Source organism: Thunnus thynnus, chromosome 12 (assembly GCF_963924715.1).
Source record: "Thunnus thynnus chromosome 12, fThuThy2.1, whole genome shotgun sequence".
In the NCBI taxonomy this organism is placed as follows: domain Eukaryota; kingdom Metazoa; phylum Chordata; class Actinopteri; order Scombriformes; family Scombridae; genus Thunnus; species Thunnus thynnus.
In genome coordinates this window covers 19,602,876-19,626,730 of record NC_089528.1, presented here as the reverse complement: position 1 = coordinate 19,626,730, position 23,855 = coordinate 19,602,876, and the positions used below count along the sequence as shown (strand labels likewise).

At 41.9% G+C, this 23,855-nt stretch overlaps 1 protein-coding gene across 5 annotated transcripts in view; it reads right to left on the bottom strand.

Moving 5' to 3' along the window:
- Positions 1 to 1,045: 1,045 nt before the first annotated feature.
- The window catches only part of mib1 (MIB E3 ubiquitin protein ligase 1), a 57,212-nt gene continuing 34,402 nt past the window's right edge, over positions 1,046 to 23,855 (bottom strand). The window contains exons 13-22 of one of the 5 annotated variants that reach the window (XM_067606181.1): positions 13,830 to 13,962; positions 12,548 to 12,634; positions 11,919 to 12,077; positions 9,761 to 9,942; positions 8,796 to 8,985; positions 8,632 to 8,710; positions 8,354 to 8,506; positions 6,856 to 6,927; positions 5,963 to 6,063; positions 1,046 to 3,456 (exon numbers count right to left, since the gene is read on the bottom strand). In XM_067606181.1, coding sequence (XP_067462282.1) covers positions 3,316 to 3,456; positions 5,963 to 6,063; positions 6,856 to 6,927; positions 8,354 to 8,506; positions 8,632 to 8,710; positions 8,796 to 8,985; positions 9,761 to 9,942; positions 11,919 to 12,077; positions 12,548 to 12,634; positions 13,830 to 13,962 — 1,297 coding nt within the window. In that variant the 3' untranslated portion in view covers positions 1,046 to 3,315. The remainder of the gene's footprint in view (positions 3,457 to 5,962; positions 6,064 to 6,855; positions 6,928 to 8,353; positions 8,507 to 8,631; positions 8,711 to 8,795; positions 8,986 to 9,760; positions 9,943 to 11,918; positions 12,078 to 12,547; positions 12,635 to 13,829; positions 13,963 to 23,855) is intronic. The other 4 variants (XM_067606182.1, XM_067606183.1, XM_067606184.1 and 1 more) reach the window with 4 other exon arrangements.

The following is a 23,855-nucleotide window of genomic DNA, read 5'->3' as shown; positions in this document are numbered from 1 at the left end:
ATTGTAAGCAAAACCCCATGTTGGAAAGCAGGAAATTAAATTTAAAATGTTATAGTCAGTCTTTTTGTGCATCACTCCACCATGTTAAATCATTACTAACATTCTGAATCTACACAATATCAAATTGCAATATCATTGTCTGTCGTAGCATCAAGATTTTTGAAACTAAAGGACTCAAACAATAAAAAAAAAAAAAACAGCTGCTGAATAAAACATACCCAAATGACAGGGGTGTCCAGGTACTTTAGCCATATAGTTTATATATACAGTATGCATGAATATATTCTCCGTGGTGACAAAGCATTCAACCACAGCTGCCATTCACTCACTGTTTAACACCGTAACAGGTAAACCACATGAGAGCCCATTGTTTTAAAGACTTGACTATAAAATGACAAAGTGCCACAGACATGACACCAGACTATACACCGACTGTCTAGGCCTCGTGCCAAGTCACAGAGACCTCAGAGGGTATAAAAAGGTGTCAGAGTCTTCCCTACAGTGTGCAGTGATGAGAGTGAGAGGATGACAGCATGATGAATGTCTTGTTATGAGGAGCTGCTGCATGTGAGGCGAGCCTGAAGATGTCCAGGTTATGAATGGACTAGTCAATGAGCTAGAACATAAATGGCCTTTGGTCATAATTTCTTAGTGCCAGGGAGATGCCTTGTGAGATGTCCTGCTGTCACACTGCTCACTGGAGAAGATACATCACTCTATTTGGTTCTCTGTCATCTCTCTCGAACGGTTTTCTTTATCCTTGCTCTTTTCTCTTCTCTCTTTTTCTGATTAGCATAGCTGACCTATCACACACTGGTGCTGAGTCATTATTAGGTGTTAGCATTTTCAATTATCCCACACCTCCCATCTCTGCCAACCTGTCTCCACTGTGAGGCAGACGCTGCACAGCAGGATAAAAGCAACAAAATGCTAATCTCGGCTTATAAGAAGCTAACTACATCTGAGCTCAACTTGAAAAACAACAAAAAGAATCAAATTAACAATTCGGTGAAAGAAGTTGAAAAAGCAAACACGACGTCTAATGTCCCATGGTTCATTTGGAACTTTATTTCAGCTATATGGTTGTTTTAAAAGCACTTATTAGCAATACAGACTGAACGGTTTTCATGATACATGTCGTACTGCATGTCAAACATTCATGCCAAAGAAAATACTACTGATACATTTCCAACAGGACAGTTACAAAATAAAGTACAAAATAGGCTTTTTCATAACAACCATAACAAGACAACACTACCATAAAGCGTATTAGTGCTTCTAGCTTTTAGTGTTATCATGATCAGTGAAAAGAGTCAAAACTGTACGCAAAAAAAGTCACTTTCAGTCCTGAAAAGAACAAAAACAAAAAAAAAAAAAAACAACAAAAAAAAAAGAGAGATGCTTGTATGCGGTTGCACATTCCCACATAGCGGAGCGAGCTGGCCACCTTGCCGAGTCTCTACATGGGCAACTGCCTTTTAAAAGAGGTAAGGCAAGTTCTGTCTTAAAAACCATTAGCTTTCCTCCCAAAGAAACACTGGTGGAAAGATACTCGACACTTTTGACAACAAAATGTCTTTTTTTTCCCGTTTCACAAATTAACAAGTTTAGGCTTACAGAGACCTATTTCAGAGAAGGAAAAAAAAAAAAACGCTTCTACCGATGATTGCTAGAAAGCTATTGCAAAACAAACAGAAAGAAGCAAACGCAAAACATCACAAATGTATCTCAACATTAATATTAAAGCAGAATGTTTGAGAGATTTTGAGGCTACATATTAGGAAGGCAGTGATACCTATAAATCCTATTTTTTTTGGGCAGCAATACAAAATAATTTAATCTACATTTTTCGTCTTAGTGTTCTAATAGATTGTACTCTCTAGCTCAATAAATGCTGATTTTGAGAAAGGAAATACACTTAAATTAAAAAAAAAAAAAAAAAAAAAAAAAAAAAAGGTAATACAAGATAAAGAGCACCTTATCCCCATACAAGTTATTTAACAAGTAGATTTTTGGAAGCAAATGGCACAGAGTCATAAATGGTAAATTAGCAATGCTAATTGAATTGTACAGTTTTTTTTTTTTGTCAGACAATACCACCAAGTCTTGAAACAGTTTTACATCAAGTCGTGACGAGATACTCATAAATGTTTGCATCGTGTGGGTTTGTGTGTACAACAAATAGGTCAAACAAGGGTTGTTCACTGGACAGAAGCTGAATGAGTTTGTGTGTTTGTCTTGAATGCTTGACTGGCCGCTCTGGTATCCGCAGCCAAAAAGGTGTTGCAACACTGCTGTCGTTCTCGGTACAGCTTGGTAAATAAAGTACGGGTGTGGCTTGCTACCTGGCAGTCAGACTACTCTTATCTTTGTTTTATCGCTGAGCTGAAGTGGACCTCCAAAGTCAGTGCGGAAAAAGCGCTTTTACCCTGACTCAGCTTTTCTTATCCCACCTCAGGACATGTGCTAGTGCAAAACTGCCAACATCTGGTCTTCTGCTGCAAGGACAGTTGGCATATAGCGTATAGTCACAACAGCCAAGCTGAACACTGACATGAAGCTAAAACACTCACTGAACCTTTTAAGTTGTGCATACAGTAATGTGTCACAAACTTGCCATACTGTCATGACAAAATTAAGAATTTAAAATCCACATCAGGAGCTTCCGATACCAATACACTTGCATAAGGATTTACAATTACAATAAAAGGTGACTGCAGCTGGCATCAGAAGGCCTGCAGCAGATTTATGAGAACTTTACAACAAAAGGGAACAGATCCCACCTCACACTTCTGAATTTTCTGTGATTCCAGAGTGAGATCCAGAGATAGGACCCTTTCATATCCAAGACCGTGAGTCTGAAGGAGCCACCTCCGACTCAAAGAGAGGAAAGAAGTTTCACATATCAAGTAAAAACAGAGAAAGCAGTACAGAAAGAGAAGGATAAAGAGGGGATGGTGGAAAAGAGGCAGAAAGTGAATGACACAACAAGAAAAAGGCGACGTCCGTGAAACAAGCATCTTTCTGGCTGCAGTTAGGACACGTGATGACAGAACCGCAGAATAAAAGTCAATTCGTATTTTTTTTTTTCCTTGTTTTGTAACAGAAATTCCATCAGAGCACAATCAAACCATTAAGAGAGCATTTGTTGTGTAGAATAAGACATCTGAGGACGCCCTTGGCTGGCTGGCTCGGGTGCTGTGAGGATGGTCGAGCAGCAGCAGCAGCAGCTGGTGTGGTTGTGGCATTGCGAGCGTGGTCAGGGTGGGCTTAAAGAGAGAGAGAGAGAAGAAAAAAAAAAAAGTCTTGGGATCTCTAGTAGAGGAGGATGCGGCGCTCAATGGCCTTGCGGCAGATGGGGCACTCGCTCATTCGGTCCCCGCACAGCTGGCAGGTGCCATGGCCGCACATGAAGATCATGTTCTTCAGCCGGTCCAGGCACACCGGACACATGGTCTGGAGACAGATGGAGAGAAGTAGCACAGTTCATATGTTCTGTTGCGGTAAAGTCATTTCAACTTTCAGAAAATCACTAACTGAGCCAAGCCCTGGATGAAACATCTATGACGCAGACGTCCGTTGGATTACACAACATTTTACAGCAAGGGTCATCACCTCCCAGTTCAATTCAATGTTATTTATTGGTAGTTCTTGAGTCACACATGCTTTGTTTCTATGTGGAACTATTGTGTTCAGCTCAGCCATGGTGTGGCTTATAAAGTACCAGTCAAAGGTTTGGACACACCCACTCATTCAAGGGTTTTTCTTTATTCTTACTATTTTCTACATTGTAGAAAAACGATGAGGACATCAAAACTGTAAAAAAAAACACAGATGGAATTCTGTAGTAATCAAAAAAGTGTTAAACAAACCAAAATGTTTCATATTTCAGATTCCTCGAAGTAGCCACTGTTTGCCTTGATGACAGCTTTTTTGCCTTCTTAACGTGTTTGAGACCATCAGTTCTGCTGTGCCGAGGTATTGTTGGTATACAGCAAATAGCCCTGTTTTACTGTAATAAACCATATTATGGCAAGAACCTCTCAAGTAAATAAAGAGAAACAATAGACCATCATTACTTAAAGTGATGAAGGTCAGTCAATCTGCAAACTTTTTAGAGTTTCTTCAAGTGCAGTCGCAAAAAACATCAAACGCTATGATGAAACTGGACTTGCCTCTGCTGCAGAGGATAAGTTCATTAGTTACCAGCCTCAGAAATCGCCAATTAATGGCAACTTAGATTAGAGGCCACATCAGTGCTTCCCAGAGTTCAAGTAGCAGACACATCTCAACATCAACTGTTTGGAGGAGACTGTGTGAATCAGGCCTTGATGGTCGAACTGCTGTAAAGAAACCACTACTGAGGGGGCCAAGAAATACAAGAAGTGGACATTAGACCAGTGGAAATCTGTATCTGTACTTTGGTCTAATGAGTCCAAGAATGGATGGTATCTGCATGTGTGGTTCCCACTGTGAAGCATGGAGGACGAGGCGTGATGATGTGGGGGGGCTTTGCTGGCGACACTGTTGGCGATTTATTCAGAATTCAAGGCACATTTAACCAGCATGGCTACCACAACATTCTGCAGCGACACGCCATCCCATGTGGTTTGCACTTAGTGGGACCATTATTTGTTTTTCGACAGGACAATGACTCAAAACACACCTCCAGGCTATGTAAGGACTAACTGATTAAGAAGGAGAGTGATGGAGTGCTGCAGCAGATGACCTGGCCTCCACAATCACCCAACCTAAACCAAACTGAGATGGTTTGGGATGAATTGGACCGCAGTGTGCAGGAAAAGCGACCGATAAGTACTGAGCATATGTGGGGACTCCCTTCAAGACAGCTGGAAAAGCATTTCAGGTGTCGACCTCATGAGGATGGTTGAGAGAATGCCAAGAGTGTGCAAAGCTGTCATCAAAGTAAAAGGTGTTTACTTTGAGGAATGAAAGATATTTCAGTTTAACACTTTTTTGTTTACTACATGATTTCATATGTAGGAACAAGGGAGGTTTTTGGGTTGGGTTGGGTCACTCAGTCAACAATAGTAGTTGCAGGAGTGTGTACCTGTGTGTTGAGCTAGGTGTGTGTGTGTGTGTCACCAGGGCATGGCGGCACTAATTAATATCAGCTGTACCTGCTTGTTATCAGTTTTGTTTGTAACAGAGAGAGGGTGAGTAGGGTGCCGTCATTTTCTGTTGACTGCTAGCGTTTTCGTCCGGTTTAGTGACATCTATACAGAACATCTTGTATTGTAAAAGTGTTTTTTTTTTAAATGAGCTTGTCAATAAACAACTATAACGCAGCTACGGACTCTTGCTCTTGGATTGGACGCAGTCAGTGTGCCGGACAGACCTCCCTACATTAGCTCTCTAAGCGGCTAATTGTTATGCTTTGATAGTCGCTACAAAACCACGTTATTTTATAGTTTTGATGTCTTCGGTATTGTTCTACAATGCAGAAAATAGTAAAAATTAAGAAATTCTCTTGAATGAGTAGATGTGTCCAAACTTTTGACTGGTATTATACATGTTTTGTTAGCCTTGGTGCTACTTATTACTAAAGCAGCTAATTCAGATTCATTAGCTGGAAGGTTTTTGACTGCAGGTTGGACAAAACAAGCAAATTCTAGACAATCTTGTTTGGGCTGTGGGAACTTGTGATGGTCATTTTTCAATATATTCTACCATTTTATTGACTAAACAATGAATAATTCTCAGATTAAAGGTTTAAAGATATGTTTACTAATACACACTTTGCACCATTTAATATTTGTACTTGTCAATGCTTACTTATTTTCACCCTCGACACATCCACTAAATGGGAGCAAGCATTCTGTATCTCAAAGGCATGGATGAAACAACATTTTCACATTCCTCGGACCTCAGGTGACGATTATCAACTTCTGAGGAAGTATCAGGCAGCCAAAACCTGGTCTACAGTTCAGTTTGGGCTTACCTGTTCCTTGATGTCCTGAAGCTGTTGCTGTAGCTTCTGTACATCAGCGTTGACGTTGGTGTTGTCTTTGTCTCTCTGCAGGGCTGGAATGTTTCCGCTAGCTGTTTCGACACAATATAACAATACAAAAAAAAAACAGGTTGAGGAGAAAAAAGGAAATGCAGTAACCAATTTAGAGACTAAAAAAAACAGTTTGCATCAGTGGCCACATCAAACTTCACCTTCTTATAATGACAACTTTATTGCCAATAAAACACAAATGCAGCCACTTTAACGTTGCCATTTTGGAAAAAAGCTGGGAGTCCTATTATATTTAAAACATGAGCAAGGATTGCAAACACATGCACTCTGAGTTTTATTATGTTTGGCAGATTGAACTTGGGCTCTAGCAGCCTATGCTGGCATTGCACTCACTTTTAAATGACTTGATTTCAGAAAAGCATATGCTGTTGTAATTATTTGAAACATAAACTGGCACAAGGCAAAACATCATGCAATGTTTTTTGGCATCTTACAATCCACAGGATATATAATGATATGAGTGGAAAAGTGCCTGAATGGATCATTTGAGCACTCAACAAGAATTAGCTGGACTGGGGCCCTGCTGGGGACTCCGGCTCATACTAGCTGCTTGTCAACAGCCAAATATCTGCCAGAAATAGCGAGTACTGGTGTGATTCTTGGCATATGCATCATGTATATACATATATATATATACACATACATATATATATATATATATATATCAGCATCTATTGATTATGGTGTGTGTATCACTGAAAGAAAACGAGGGTTTTAAGGGGGAGGGGAGGGGAGAGGGGCGAGGGCAGCACTCTGGGGAGCTCTTTGAAAAAGGGCTCTGATAAGGGAGGGGATCATGGAGGCATACTTACACCAACTTAGTGCCAGATTGTTGGGCTGGAGAAGATCCTGCGATCCCCCTGCCATAGTGTTAGAGCTCCCTGCTGGGAATAACCAGTCACATTGTTATAGCAGGAGCCGTCCTCACCAGCTCAACAGTTGGCCTGAGGACCAAAAACTACTCACTACAGCCTCTAAGGGAGGTTAAGAAAAAAGAATTTGAAGAGGAAGCCAGCAAGTCGGAAAACAATGATCGGGCAAAAAGAGGGAAATAGAGTCTCATCTATATAGTATTGATAGTTAAAAGGCGTAGCGGCAAGTGATTCTTTCTCTTTTTGCCATCAGCCAATGCTTAAGCATGAAGTCAAGAGCCTGTGATCACTGTGTTAGAGGTACATTCAAATCAACAGATGAATTTCGTGCACTAGGTTTTCTTTCATAAAAGACATCAACAGTCGGGATGAAGGGAAAGGAGATAAACAATAAATGCTGCCCCTTGCATGAGTGTATGTGTGTCTGGACCTGCATTGGTAAGTGAACTTACAACAGTTTCCCTTTTAACTCAACATAAAATGTGAAAAACACGATAGAAGTAACCATCGGTGAGATGCACCAATAATAACAATAAAAAAACAATAAAACACTGTATTTCACTTGGAGACAAGAAGATGGATTGTGGATGCAACCAAAAATAAATACATTAATACACTTCATTACAAGCCAGTTACAATATTTTGACTACATTCAGGGCTGCTGTCCATGAGGTGTTGTATCTAAAATATCTTATCGGTCTAAAACTGTTCTGTATCCTTCAGAAATTCACTCCTAGGAAGGTATTATAATTCAGTTCAGTTAATATGCATGTATAATAAAGGCTACAGGACCTTTAGCATATGCTTATTGCTTACACATAAGTTTGCCCATTTTATGCGAATGTGATTAGTCAAACTTTTAGAGGCCACACAAACATGAATAAAGTGATCAGGTTGTCTGCATACTCTTTGATATTATTGCATTATTCAGTGCGGGTCAGTAAAACTCATCTTGAAATGGCTTCTGAGATCCCACCTATAAATAGATTATGATACGATCCATTTGAAACTTTAAAAAAAAAAAAAAAGAGTAGAGTATGTGGTGAATTTCAGACAAGCATTAGTGAGGCCGTTGTCCACTATAGTCAATATCTAAAAAGAAGCTTGTACAAAGTGACAAGATTAAAATAAATGATTAAAACATGTCAGATCTAACTGCTGGAAGAGTTTTTTATCAATTTTAAAAAGCAATGATAGCTGATTCAAATCTCTGACTGAACCTGTACAGTTCTAATGGATGGAAAACAGACAACAAAACAACATATCAGTGATGCAAACATAAGAATAAAATGCACAAGCAAGGCAGCAACAAAGCAAAGAAAATGAATAAGGGCTAAAGCAGATATTTTTTTAAAAGAGACTAAAAAAAGAAGAAAAAGAAAGAAAGAAAGAATAAAAAAAGGGGAATTAAAAGGGAACGTGTGGAAGATTCACTCACTAAGGTCATCATCATCATCATCATCATCATCATCATTCTCATCATCAGCGGCATCATCCTCCATACCTTTCCCTCCGCAGCAAAGAACGAAGGGGGTGCGGCGTTCCACCACAGCCCGGCACTGTACGCACTTCTTCATGAGGCTGGCACAGTCTGGAGACAACGAGACATACTGTTTAGACCTGAATGCTGAGTCTGTGTACGCACAATATGTTAATTTATAGAAAAAAAAAGGCAGCAAAAGTCAAGGTTAGGATGTTAAAATGTGTTCGACTTACTCTCACAAGCGCACATGTGACCACAGGGCTGGAACAACACTGCTGCCTTTTTGTCAGAGCAGACTACGCACTCCTCAATCTGTGGGAAAAGGGGGAATAAAAGTGTCTATTCATGCTGCATCATGTTTATTTCTGGGTAGGATAGATGGTGGTAACTTTAATACCTTAGTTCTTGACTGGACCTGATCTTTGCAGATGAGACATTTCTTGACACGTGGTGAGCAGAGGGAGCAGGTGGCGATATGTCCGCAGGGCCCGAACAGAGTGTCTCTCTTCATGTCTGAACACACCATACACTCCTCCAGCGACTCGATGTTGCTGTTCAGAGACGGGCTGCGGGTGCCCACCTGGCCACTGGAACAGAGAAGAAGAGAATAAAACACAAGAGAATGAGAGTGAGAACAGAGGAGATTATCTGTAAGAGAGGCTGACGGAGAACAAAGAAAATAGTGGGAGACGGAGAGAGACTAAAAGGAACAGAGGGAGGAAAAAGGAAAGAAAAGGAAACAAAAGCCCTACATGAAACATTGTTAGCAAAGAAAGGAAATCAATAGGATTGTCTGATGATTTTCCTGAGATGGCGCTCGCTTCCGTTCTCTCTTTCGGCTGCTGTTACAGTCTGTGGGTGCATGAGCGTACTTTTAAAACACCTACTCTTGTAAGTTCCATTTCATCCCTGTGTGTAACAAGGGTTTCTGGGAGTTAGATGACAAAACTGATACACTTTTACATCTGTCTGTTAAATATGAAGCCAGAGCGTTTAGTACAAAGCTGGAAGCACCTCTAAAGCTCACGAATTAACGCGCTATATCTTGGCCAGGTGCCGTGTCTTTCCGAACATTTCTCTGGCACATAACTGGTCGTAAATCACAACTTGTCATCTTAAAACTTTGGTGTTTGTACAGATAAAACAAAGAGGATATAACATGTTAATCAGTAGTTTTAAAGTTGCTGGAAGAGGCAAGCTGTTTCCCTTTGTTTCCACTCTTTAATGTTAAGTCAAGCTAACCACCTCTTGGCTCCGGCTTCATATATTACAAGCAGATAATGAGAGTGGTATCAATATTCTCATCCAAACTCTCGGCAAGAAAGCAAATAATGTCAAACTAATCCTTTAAGAGATGTTTACCTGCTCTTCTCTTTGTGGCATTTGGCCAGAGCCTTGCAGAGGCTGGGGTCAGGACACAGGTCTAGAGGGGACTGGCCCTTCTTGTTACGAATGGTCAAGTCTGCTCCGTTGGCAGCCAGGAAGCAGGCGATGGATGCTGCACTCTTCTTTTCTGCCCCCTGGGTGCCCAAGCCCATGATTAACTGCAGACAAACACACAAAAGCAGAAAAAAAAAAAAAATCAGAGACACATATTCTGACTTTTCACACAAAAGATAGTTCTCAAGTTGAAGCCAATGAGAGTACACACTCTTGCACTTAAACCCCCTTATGCGCAGGAGGACTACTGATTTTAATATTATTCAGAGTTAAATCAGATGATCCATGTCAAAGCGCTATCAGATCATCACTAATTAGCCAATCAAAGACAGGCCTTAAGACGCCTCTCGGGCAGTGTAACCCCCTCACCCCTGCCCAAAATCCCATTAACTGTCCCGTCTCTCTCCCTCCCTTTCCTCGGTGTGACTAGCCCGACTCGTAGCCGCTCTCTCTTTCTAGCAATTTGGGCCTTCCATGTCTTATCGTCTTCAACCAGTAGCTTTTACATCTCTGCTGATGGAGCCATCGGGCCGGCTAATTCAATTCTCATCTTGAAGGGGGGGGGGGGAGCTATGGGAGAGTGACCCAACTGCATATATCTCAATTAGGCCCACTGTCTGTCTGTTCCGCTCCTCCGCTGGGGAACCAGAGAGGGCAGGAAGGGGGTTAGACGAGAGGAGGCTGAGGCGGACATGAGAAAGAAGTGAGAGAGAGACAGAAGGTGACAGGTAAGAAAAGTCTGTCACTGCAGGTAGGCCCCTCTAGCCTTAAATGTATCCCTGTAGGGATTTAGTGATGTGGTGTTAACATGGAAAGGGGGTTCTGGTCTGACATGCCTGCGTTGGCCTCTACAGAAGGATGAACTCATTCAGGCTGGTCAAGAGGCGGTGGCGAGCTGGTTGACTGCTCTGTGCTGGTGTCAGGCTGCTGTCTGAATGATGGGACGAGGAGACTGGGCTGTCCAGTGATGCGGATGACGGGGGACTGAGGAGCACTGAGCTTGCTGTCTAAGTGTGATCTGTCATCGTTTTTCACAACATTGGGCAATGGGTCACATACTAATCTTCATACAGGTGTGTTACAGGATACTGACAAAACAACTCTAATGACAACCTCTCAAAATTATAAACGCTAAATGCAGAACATGATTATACTTCTCTATGATCACCGGTGTTGTTGTTGTAAGAGACAAACATACAATTGTTGACAAAAAATGTCTATTTTTCTTATAGAGCATGGTTTATATGTTATCTCAACTGTGGGAGCTCTGGTTTCTTTTCACAGAGACAAAGACATACAGCTCATATGAACTGGAAACTGTAATATGTCTTATATATCTGATTATAATCATATAATAAATAATTACCCAGCCATTATCCTGTTCGAAGAGAGTAATAAGATTATTATAACCAAACAGTGTTGGTGATGACTCTCAACCATACATTTTGACTCCATTTTTGTAGTCCGGTACAGATGTTAAAGCAAGGTGAAATAAATGCATTATTCTACTTCACACACAGGGTTTATGTACAAAAGTGGCTTAAACTGTCCCTAAGTGTGAATGTGTTTCTCTGTGCACCAGCTCTGCAATATACTGCCAACTTGTCTGGAGTGTTTCCAGTGTTCTGGCCAATGCATGCTGGGTAAGACTCAAGAGTCCCTGTGACCTCGAATAGGAAAAAGTAGTCATGAGTCATGAGTAACACATCTTAAAGAGCCATGAGTAGTGGCAGATAGTCTTATTACATTTGGTTACGTTTCATCTTAAGTACTGTATTAATGAGCCTTGTGTTTCTAGCCAATTATATTTGGGAATATTCAATTGAATATTGTCAGCCCATTTGCATCAAATACATTATCTTAGCTCATGAGTGTGCAGTTCCAGCCATATTTCAGTCATATTTTCTCAGTCTGTTGAGATTTCCTTGTTACCTGCACTTCTTAACTATTAGACTATGCACAAAGTCATTTAGCTTTTTACATGTTAACACTTTTGTGGTTTCATATATCAAAAACAAACCCTTGGAGCAGAGTAAATTTGGTAAGGAACAGGGTTTTAAATGAAAAAATGTATATTTACTGTGTTCTTGGAGGGTTCCCAGGGCTCTACTTTGCTGACATCCTGCATATCTTGGAGTTGTCGCAATTGGGACAGTGTGTGGTGACGCAGTGCCTCGTGGAGCGGTGTGTCCCCGTCCTTGTCCTGCACATCAAGCTTGGCCTCTGCCCGCACCAGCAACTGTTAAAAAAGAAGTACAAGTAAAACAAGTCACACAAACAGGCAGTCAAGCAGAAACTCCTGCATCAACCATAAAGCAACTTTAATTATATGCTACAATGCAAATACCACAGTGCTGTATTATAGCGCTGCTTACAATGCTGTATGGACTGCATTTTTTCTTGAGACCACAAGATGGCAACGTGGCAATCTCAATCCAACACTACACTGAATGACTCTAACCAAACTGCCTCAGAAAGCATTTTCCCTACACAGCATCAATCTGAAACTGGGACCTGATTCATCTGCAGGACATCCACTACTTTAAATTAAATGTAGGGTTGCATTGTTTTTGTTCTATTCCCTTTTGTGTATAATCCAGACTGAAGGACTGATAAAGAGATAACCAGAGACAAGATCAGTTGGTGGCAGAGGTGAAAAAGGAGACAATCAAAAAAGAAAAATGATAAGAAAGAAGTGCGCCTACTAACCCGGACTATCTGGGTATGTTGACGCTCAACCGCCAGGTGTAAGGCTGTCTGCTGGTTGACGTTCTGGATGTCTAAGCTGGCGTTGCCCTGGGAGGTGAAACAAGAGAGGAGCAAACACACACCATAAAAAATGAGAGCATTTTTTTGTTATATTAACAAGAAACCATAATTAATCACACATACATATGCACACACAGATAAGAGAGACAAGTGATAATGTAGACAAATAAGATAAGATAGATTTTATTGTCCCCTTAGGGATTTTTTTTTTCTTGGGATCAGCATCACTGCATCACAAAGCAAATACAAACAAACACACAAAAAAGGGGAAGTAGTACGTTAAAAATGTTTATAATAGCTCAGCATATGAAAAAATGTGCTGAACAATCTGACTTTCTGTATCATGACAGAACATTGCTTCCTTCAATCCTGCCGACCAACAAAGTATCACCTGGGGGGCTGGGAAAAAAAAAAAAAAAACGCATCCTACAATAACGCTGCATGTGATTGTCATTTCCAATTGCGAACACCTCAGCTGAGGAGATGTGGAGCGAAGATAAGCATTGTAATCAGGCGGTGTGTGAAATCCCCAAGTAATAAGACTGACTGACTGGCTGGCTGGCAGAGAATCTGCAGTGCACCTTGTAGTGTGGCGCAATTTCTGAATAGAAAGCTGAGCCATCACTGTGAACAAGCCCATTGCAGAGACTTTGGAAAAAAGGCCGTCCCCTCTGAAAGGTAGCTAGCACAGCAGACATTCACACGTTGGGACATTGCAGCTACGTTGCTGCCTTGCACCATATCCTAATTAACCCAGTTCCCGCTTGGTCAGGTGACTTTTGCTGTATACTCCTGTATGTCAAGTCTTCAGGGAGCTAAAACTGCAATCTCAGAGGGGAAAAAGGAGCATGAACCTGTGATTGCAGAAGGAGGAGGATATAAGGCCCAGCAGCACTACAGAATACCCCTGGAGGCCTTGTGAACTGTATGGATTCAATAAAAAAAAAAAAAAAAAAAAAAAAAGGCAGTTATAGCAGCTTCAACTGGTCTACAGCTTGCTCGCTGCAGGGAGTGCAGTAGATGCTGCTCTTAACGGTGTGTAGTGAGAAAGAGCCAGGAGTGCAGAATGGGCTGCTGCAGCTCTGCTACAGGCCAATAAAGTATGTGTGAATAGAGGGCGTATGAATAACCGCATCTGTTGTCCGGTTAAGTGATTATATGAGCATTAAGATGAGCTGTTTGTATGCTCGGAAAGCGTTTGTGTGTTTGTCCGTATTGTTACCTGGTGGACCAACAGCTCAGCCACCTCCACATGATTGTTGAGGGCAGCCAGGTGCAGTGCGGTGTAACCGTCATCTTTTTTCTCATCTACAATCCAGGGCCTTGGCAGTTTGGATAGCAGCACACGCATGGCACTGTGAAGAGAGCAAAAAAAAAAAGAGGCAGAGAAGTGAGTGTTTGACTGGACATTAGAAAAAGGTCAAGACAATACACTCAATTAGATGAAAGGTTTAAATTTGTGATGTAAAATGCCAAAATTCATCTATCTGTGACTAAATGTGTCACACTGGATGCTAGCTTGGGGGCCAGACACAAGCTTTTGTAAGCAAACATATCACAGAGTCTGTACTGCTGATACACAGCATATTCCAATATACTTTTTTTTTTCTTTTTACAGCAGAGCATATCCCATTTTCACACATGGGGACAAGAATACTAAATCAACTTAGGGAGGAGTAGCTTTCCCAAGCAGTGTTATTTACATCAGTCTTTGAGCAGTACAAGTGCTGCGTGTTATTTTAAAGTACCATCCCACTACCATCTCGTCAGTTAAAAAAGGAAGACACTTTTCCCATGATGATGCGCAAAAGAGCCTATCATTGGGAGGCAAAATGGTAATTACACAAGATTTAGCTGCATTCACTCAGGTCTCCTCCCGGGGAAGAAACAGACAGGGTGGGAAGGAGGAAAATAAAACATTGTTTAAACAGCGCTGTTTAACAGAAGTGGCCTGGCGTGGTGAAGACAGCCAGTCAGTTCTGTTCTGAACTGAAGGTCATTTAGAGGATGTGTGCCACAGAGAGATGTGGCTGCAAAAGCAACTGTACAAGAGGAAGACTGTGAAGGAGTCACGGTGTCACAGTGGGGATAAGGAGGGAAATTGACTGTCACTCCCTGCAGCGTCATTGAAGAAAAGACACTTCAGTTTCAACGGTAAAAGGAAGCCGCGCATATACAGTGTTTCCATTCTTTATTAAATACAAGGATGGCAAAAAAAAAACAGCAGGAAAAAATGAGAAAAAAAAACTCAAAAAGAGGCAGATTTATTGTAATAAAGTTGTGATTAGAAATAAATAGATGTGAGTTAACACCCTCCATCCTATTACGTCAACTATGTTTCATTGCATGGCAGCTTAACTTTATGTTTGAATTCATACATTATCTCTTTGCTCCTCTCTTCCAACTCTATTTGTTTTAGCCCATATGTAAACCCCCAAGCATACGGTACATGTGAACACTGAAATGAGACTTATTCCTATTGTAGTGTATGAACGTTGCATCAATCAGGCGTATGTGATGAGAAACAAGACAGCAAACACAACTATTCAATTTGTACAAATACTATGGAATATGAAATGAGAAACTTAAAAGCCATATCCCTGAACAGTTCTTGTATCTCATCTGGAGTTAGGTACACACTGTACCTTCAATAAGCATTAAAGCAGCAAAGCTGGAAGGAACACTTCTGACCTTGATTAACCCTGAATAATCATGCAGGGCATATCTTTGAACTGCGACAAAAGCAGGCAGCCGATTTAACTCTGACTTGGATACGGCAGAGCAGCCCCATGTGAGCGCTGAAGTGTTTACGTCCACAAAAGTGAGGTAAATAGGCTCTGGAGCAGTGCAGGGAGGAAATGGGCTCCAGCGCAAGGCAGGAGGGCCACAGCCTGCACAATCAATGAAAAGCTTTAACTACTGAGACAGAGCAAAGAAAGAAATGCAAACGAACATGCTGGCAGGCTTTTACACTGAAGGTAATCAGGATGGTTGGTTCCCTGCAGGTTTTTGCTAAACTTACAGCTTGTCTCCCTCCTTCTGGAGTAATGAAAGAGAGCATCATCAGCACACCCTCTTGAGGAAAGCAGAGAAAGAGGGGCAGAGAGGCAGGGGGGCAGGCATTCAGCACCTCTGTGCGGACAGAGATCCAGAGCTGGTGTACTGCTGCAGTGATGAACAGCGCAGCACACTGATCCCAGGCTCTCTCGCTCTCTCTCTACCTCTCATTGCACAGAGGCTTACGCACACACACACACACACACACACACACACACACCTGCATTGCTTGCAGCCATCTTCAACCACTTAATGCAGAGGAGCACTGCTTAAATGTGATCAACCGCACCCCTTCTGCCTAATCTCACATTCATAATGTGTCGCCTTTGTTACAAAGAACTATATGCTTGCATACCGTAGATCTACCCTCTCGCTGGGAACTTTTGAGTAATTTCATCCGTTGCGCTCCCACTGAGTAGAAGTTGAGACTTAAAACAAATAAATTATTCAAAAAAGGACCTTGCCACATCAGATTCTTGCCTGAAGCTATAACATAAAACTTATTCCCAGTGGTTAAACATAACCCTCTTTTATCTTAGGGCTGATAGACAATACAGAAATGCATTTTTTTTTTTCTAAACTACTTCCAACAGAATCAAGGGCAATTGTCCCACATAAAGCCTTTGTTCCTTTTGTGCCCATTTTCTTCCACCTATTGGTGCAATACACAACATTTGTGCGATCTGGATTGGCTGGAGATATCTCCTATATGTAGAACAACTAGCCAATGAATCCACGCTTGCTGCACTATAGGGGCAGATTGGCGCCTTCTAGTGTCAGTACGAGGCACTGGAGTGCAGGGCAGGTGTTTGCTGGGGTAGGGAGCCCCTCCAATAGAAGTCTGGATTGACAGGCTCCCTGCCACGCTGGGTGAAATGGGCGGACATTAATATTAATGCCCCATACTGGCACTACTGCATTGCAGTTAATCTATTTGCTGTAAAGGCAGAAAAAAAAAAGAGTGAATTAAGAACCAAGAAATAAATCCTAGTTGTTTTTTATCTCTTGGGTAAGTGATGTTAGCAGTGACTGAAGGGGGTATAAGAGAAACTGGGTTGGCCCGTGAGCGTACGATGTTGAATAAAAAGGGAGAGTGAAGAGGAGAGTGAGTCTGGCCAGCTCAGGCTGCAGACCTTTTACTGAGTTGAAGGCATTGACTCAACCTGAGAGTGAACATTCAGACCGTTGAGGTTATCTGCTATGTGAAGGGGACAGTCGTTTACAGGGAAGCGAGGATCTCCTTTTTTTTTTTACAACTGAACCTCAAAAACCTACGCTATGGTCTCTGTGATTGCAGGAGGACTTGCAGCTGAGGAAAGGGAATGGTAGAGGAGAGAAGGAGAAGGGGAGACATGATGGAACTGGGTCACCCTGTGAGAGATATCAAGAGTCCCTCAGGAGAGCTACACCGGGGCCTGTTGTCTTGGACTGCAATTTGTCATTGACCGCGACGTTCTCTGACGCCCTCAGCTCGGTGTGTGTTGGCGTTTGTCACTGTGTGTAAGACAGTGAACTAAATGTGTGTGTGTGTGTGTGTGTGTGTGTGTTTGTGCGTGTGAGTGTAGGGGTCGACAGGGCCCTTCTGCTGCCCTCGCCTGGCTGACAGCCATCTGTGTGGTGGTCAGTAGCCGTTATTACAACAGGAAGTGAGAGTCGGGGGACAATAACTTGGGTAGGACAGGGCAAAACGGGAACAGTCAACATCCAGTCTGAGATTAATGGCTGCGCACAAACATATGGTTACTCTGATGTAGGAGACGTGTTTGGCATACTTTCATCCATTAACTAAGGCCTCAAGCTCAAAAAAGGAGATCCAGATTCTGCATCAGAGATTAGTCACCGAAAGGTGAGGCGAGGTATTGAGGTACTGAAAACCCTAACACCTTAACCAAGATTATTTTAACAATCAAAGTTTATTCTTGACCTTGGAAATAGAAGTTTGACAAAACAACTCCAACCCTTTTAACTGTATCACACACTTCATTGGTGGGTCACTATATGATTTTATCCATAGCATTTACAGGACTTTATCAAAAAAAAGTGCTTAACTTATAAACCAATGTAGACAAGAAATATGGAAAGTGCTACAGAGAAATCATTACAGCTACTCAGATAACCATCTCCAAGACAACTAAACAAACAACATCAGTTGAAGAAGACAGCAATTTAATACACTTGAAAGTAAGTGAACCCTGAGTTGAGATTGTTTTGTCAAAAATGTTTTTAGTCGCCTAACTGTATCCATTTTGCCTACAGGGAGCTTAGCTGTCACATAGCTCCATGTGGTCTGTCCATATATTTCTTGCCCAATACCTTCTTCTGATGCTGAGACCTTATTGAAACAGCCTTTTCGAGATGAGGCGACCTCAGACGATACATGAGGTGTCAGCTCATCGGGGACAGGATCAATACTTTCAGGTCCTTTGAAATAGTGAACCCTGTTCCCAACAAATCATTCACAAATGCAACACACCAACTCCAAATGGACCGCCCCCCCCCCTCCTTCCCACTCTGGGCAGGGAGGCCCTCTTCATCATGTGTGAGAGGTTTGGAAGGCACCGAGTGCCTAAGTCACTGGCAGCTGGGAGGGTAAGAGTGATAAAACTGTTCAGGATTTCAGTGATTTTAGCAGTCATGCTGTTTTGAATGGGAATGCAGGCTAACATATCGCTTATTTTTGATAATGTGTGTGTAAAAATTTAACTGGAACGACCCCATCTCAAATAAAAGGGGAAATTACCGTCAATTCCACTGCTGTCACTAAATACACAATAGATATAGGAAGTGGCAAATTATGCAAGCAGTCTTTTATTATATACTCTATATTATTAAAATATAACTGCTTAAACTCCAGATCACTCCAAGTTCATCCTGGCCATAACTCTACCCCTAGAAGCAATTAGCTAACAGTCCACTTTGTCAGAGCCATCCCACAGCTATTGGCCGTCCTGCTGTGGACAGAGTGAATAAACACAGGTAGCGTCCAGGCCAGCAGTGCAGCAGAGAGCTGAGGACAAGAACCTAACTGGCTCCGCTCGATAAAAAAAAAAAAAAAGGCTTTCATTACCATGCCGTGAAGAGAATAATTTCCCCTACAATGTGACCTTCCCCTGCCTGCCTGTACCTGAGGCCCTGAGTGAGCATGCTTTTATTAAGGACTATTTGCATAAACCAGGAAGGGGGAAAGACGGGAGAGAGGTGCATTTCTATGATGTTTTGGTTATCACTTTAGCCATTGCTGATGCCTTGAAGGTTGTTTAGAAGACACCAGGTGCATTTTCAAGCATCTCAGGTACAGTTGTCTGTCCATTCGTGAAGTAGGTGGGGGCCTGTAAATGCTTAGCTTTAATTAGCCTTAAATAATCTGGTATTATGGGGTGTCCTGATTCATTTATGAAGAAGGAGGCAGCAAGACAGTCAGAGAAGCCCAATAGCGTGTTAATGTCCCATTGGTTCAAGATGACCCAATTATTTTCCCATGCTGCTCTTCCTTTGCACTTTATTCTGCTCAGCACCTTGAAAAAACCTCATTCTCATTTCAGCACGCACCAGCCGTAATAGTCATAATATACATCTGTGCACCCAAAAAGCGAAAAACGACATAAAAAAAAAGAACCAAGGACATGCAGATTATATTAGAATGAAGAGACACCTAAGTCTTCTATAATATAGTGAACAATTGCTCGATAGCGTCATTACCTATAAAACAAGCATATCTGTAAATCTGGGGACAGTTAAATACATACTAATAAAATGAATTGAAATGAACCTGCTGTATGAAAATGTCTTGCAAGTAGCAAGTAGCTGACCTAAGACTGACTTCAAAAGGAGTAAATACACTTTGACAATGTGCAAATAACAAATTTGAAAAGTGACAAAAGCACATGACAGGATTTGGTAATAGCATTTTGAATGGTTGACTTGACATAAGATAAAAACCAAAAGGAAAGAAAATTGAAAATCTCATTCAAATCAGTGACTTGTCATTTTATACCGTTTTGAAACGGCGCTTTAAGTGAAAGCTAAAAACAAGACATGAGTGCAGCGTCACCAGAGCATCCGAAAAACTTACTGGTCTCTCTTTCCTATCATTACAGTCATTGCACCTCAAACAACCTGCTAAAAGAGCAAAGAAAATCATCTCTGACCCCTTCACCCGGCTTGCTCCCTCTTCTACAAACAGCCCTCTGGTAAATGCTACCGCCTGCTCAAACAATCTGCTTTAAATACAGCTTTTCTCTTACTGTGTTTAAAAATGAATCCTTCTTGTCAGCTGCACAGCTTTGCACTTTGATATGTCTGTTGTGGAAACTGAGCTCATTACTATGCCGCTCTGAAAGAAAACGGAGGCTTTTGCCCATCTTTGGATTTTATGGCCTTAGCGATTGTTAACATGGTTGCAAAGGGCCCAAATACAGGCTTCCAAACACATAAGAATCACCATTCTTATGTTGTGATGATGATAACGTGATGTTGATGGAGGAGCAAAAAAAAGGAGGAACTCAACTGCAAGGGCATTGCATCACCCGGACAGTCTACAGCATGCACACACTAGAGTTATCTTGTAATTCATCTTCAAAAAAAAGACAGCGGTTGAAAGCATCTTTTGATTTAATGACTAAATAATTACCTTTGCAAGACAAACATGAAGTATATTGTGAACTTTCTACGCAGTCACTGGGAGACTAACGTTAGTGGAGCAGAGCAGTGATCAGCAGTAACAAACGAGAGCTCGGCGTCTTGGACAGCGATGGCTTTCCCTGCAGCCAGCAGTGCAGCACAGAGGCTGCTCTCTACTGCTGGAGACATAATGTTAGTAACAACACAGCAGAGCACTCTTCCTCCCCCTCATTTTGTTATTCTCAACCAGCCGGGAGACTCTTAAGATGCTTTCAAATTAATTAATTCATTAATGCCGTTAACTTTTGAAAATAAAAAGGCCAGTTATGTTTCATTTTGTATTTCAGTGGACTGAAGACACTAGTGAATGGTTTAGCACACAGTATACTGGAGCAAGAGACTGAAGATAGAGCCCCTTTTTCTATTCTTTCAATCGAGAATCGGTTTTGAATCAAGAATCTGAATTGAATTGGCGTCCAAGTATTATGATAGTATTGAATCGGGAGATAAGTGCATCATCACAGGCCTACAAAACACTCCTTCAGAAAGCTTTGGGTAACATCACACATTCTCCATCTGTGCTTTTCTAAAGTCAAAGGTGAAGAAGGTGTTAGTCAATATTTTGTGCAGCCACTTCACAGTGAAAGCCTTGCTACCATCACCAAAAGTCTGAATGATGGAAAACCCTAATTTTTAGCTTTAATTTTTCTAGCCTGCTTTCTAGCAGTAAAAATCATCAGTATTCTTTGTGTTGGGCCAGCATGTCATTTTCATTTGAATCATTTTCAGGTTTTTAGCCATAAGCTCATCCACCCAACAGCATCTAAATGACTTTTTATCTGTGAAGCCAATGGTTCATTTATGACCGTCAATGACTTTTTTTTTTTCTGAAGGAGATACTGGCCTTTTGTGATTATTAAGTTCCTGTCACTTTCTTTGGAACAAAATCAGACTTACTCCTGCCTGGTGAAATTAACTGCAAGTGTTTCCACACAGAGGTACAAAGCGGTAAATAGAACCGAGGGATTGACTGGGGGGGGTTTTGCAGAGTGGTGGAGAATTCAGCCGCTCTGAAGGTCCTTCGATCGACGGCCACTCAGCAGCCTGCCACACTGTCACCATATGGGCAGACAGTCTGAGAGGCTCTTGTGATATACAGTCTCACGGCAAATCTAGCACTTTAAATCACCCCTCACTCCCCCGGCCTGCCTCCAACCTTTCTACCCCCACAAATACATTAAACTCACCCTCACACTCCCCCTGAAACGTTCATCTCTGTGTATGTTGTAACCTATGAGGGTCCCTTTACACACAGAAAGCCAGCGGTAACAGTATCACCCCTTAAACACGATGGGAAAAAAAAAACAAAACAAAACAAGGATAACACACCATCAAATTCTCTGCCATAGTAATTGGCAGAGCAGATCCAAAGAGACACAAACAAGCTGCCATATTGCAGCTGATGAGTCTCACTTTTTCCAGCAGTTGCACTTTCTAGGCACACATACAGAGGAAGAGGCAGTGGCTGAAAGAGCGGTTTGGTAATTAAAATCTATTGTTTGCCATGGGAAATAATGGGGATCAAAGGGCCTTGTATCGGCTACTGCCTCCCCTAAGCACTGGGACAACAGGCCATATGCCCCAGAGCAGCACACAAAATGTCTAAACAGCCAACTTGTTAATGGCGGAGGAATGGAGCCTGTATGAACGGACTGTAAAATGTGCAGATAAGCCTCCATAGAAACTTGAATGCATTTCACACTGATCCAGGATTCTACAGATAGTAGCCTACATTGAAGCTTTTCATCCCAAATTTTACACGTAATCCATTCTGCCAAATACATAAATGATTATTTTTTAAGTGCTGTGCCATTACCAGTTTTCTTCAGTATTCTTTGCATGTTAGTACACAAACATCCACACACACACACACACAGTTGCATAAAACACACCAAAAGACACAAACAAACAGAAATCCTTTTCCTCTCCGGCCTGTCATACTGCATTTACATGGGAGCCATTGACTTTGGTGTCCGTACGGGTTACCAAGGTAACATGGCCTGCATTATTCAACAGCTTAGCTTGGTTTAGATGTGAACATCGGCCTGACTGGACATGGGGAACTGAGTGTGGTTTCAGCCCACATTTGACCAGCACACTGGCAAAAACCAGTTGGAAGCTGTTCGTGCAAGACTCAGGTCTGCAAAGTTGGTTCCCTATATATCACTGCTAAACAGGTTTGTAGCAGTTTCACCTTGTTAAAAAAAGGGTTGCTGGATTGTGGCCAGGCACTGGGTTGCAAAAGCATGATGGAGACATCCCTCACTAAAATCCAGGATGTTTATATCATCTCCTATTGATATCAGTATCTATGAAGTACGCAGCAGGAAGAAATACAAAAAAAAAATAAATGCAATATTCACATCAGGTAAACTGCTGGTTAAAAATAGACATAGTGACATGTTTTCTTGAGTGTTGTGAGGTGTGAAACTATATCTAGTATCCTGCTAGGTTTATGCTGATGCTTTACATGCATTCACTCACCAAGAAATAAATACGGAGCAAGCTTCTTACTGTTACATAAAAACACAAACCAAAGTGCCATCACTGGTGTTGAAGTCCCATCAAATGCACTGATAAATTATATTACTTATTCCAATACATCAAGTAAATAGATAAACTACATTTGTTTGTAAATGGGGGGTAGAAAATATTAAAGATGTCTGACAGCTGTGCCGTGGAAGTATATCACCTTGCTCTGTCATATTTATTACCTGCATTGCTGAGGCACTTAAAGTGCCACAAATAAATCCTGCTCTTTCTAGGTTTGGCAAGTGGGCAAAATACATACCATCAGTGCGTATAGTGGCTTCACAATGCAAGCTTTTCTCTTTGCACGCTATAGTCACTTTCCCAAAAGCTCTTTATGTCCTTGAGTCCCTTCAGTAAGGGATGCACCCCTCCCTCCCTCCCTTTCTCCCTCCCTCCATCCATCCCTCGATCCCTTGTTTCCTCTCTTTTCCCCCTCTATCCATCCATCCTTCCCTCCCTCCCCCTGCTACCCCCACCCCTCCCTCTCCCAACATGTGCTATAGCAACATAGCAGCCAGGACTCAATGTTTCAGCATGCCACAGGACAGACAGAGCATTACAGCATGGCTGAGCCTATCTATTGGCTCAGAGCCACCGTTGGCCCAGCCCTAGGAGGAAGTGTGGGCGTTCTGATTGGTCACAGGGGGATTGGGGCTTGTATCAGCTTGTCCTCTGGCTGATCTGTTGGACTGGTCCCAGCTCATGGAGAGGTGGACACTGGGAGGGCTTCTAGGATTGGGGGACTTTTCAATTAAGTCACGGTGCATGCTGCATCTAACTGGTACGCAGACTCACTGAATGTACTCGTCACTGCACTGCATCTTTAATGGGTGCATTCTTCAGCGTGCGATCTAGCTGGAATAAGCTACAGCAGCATAATGCAGAGTCTACTTCATCTACTTGAAATAATAACGGTCAGATACGGAGATATATGGATCAATCTCGAGACTACATAAAATATGTTATGATAGTTCCCCCT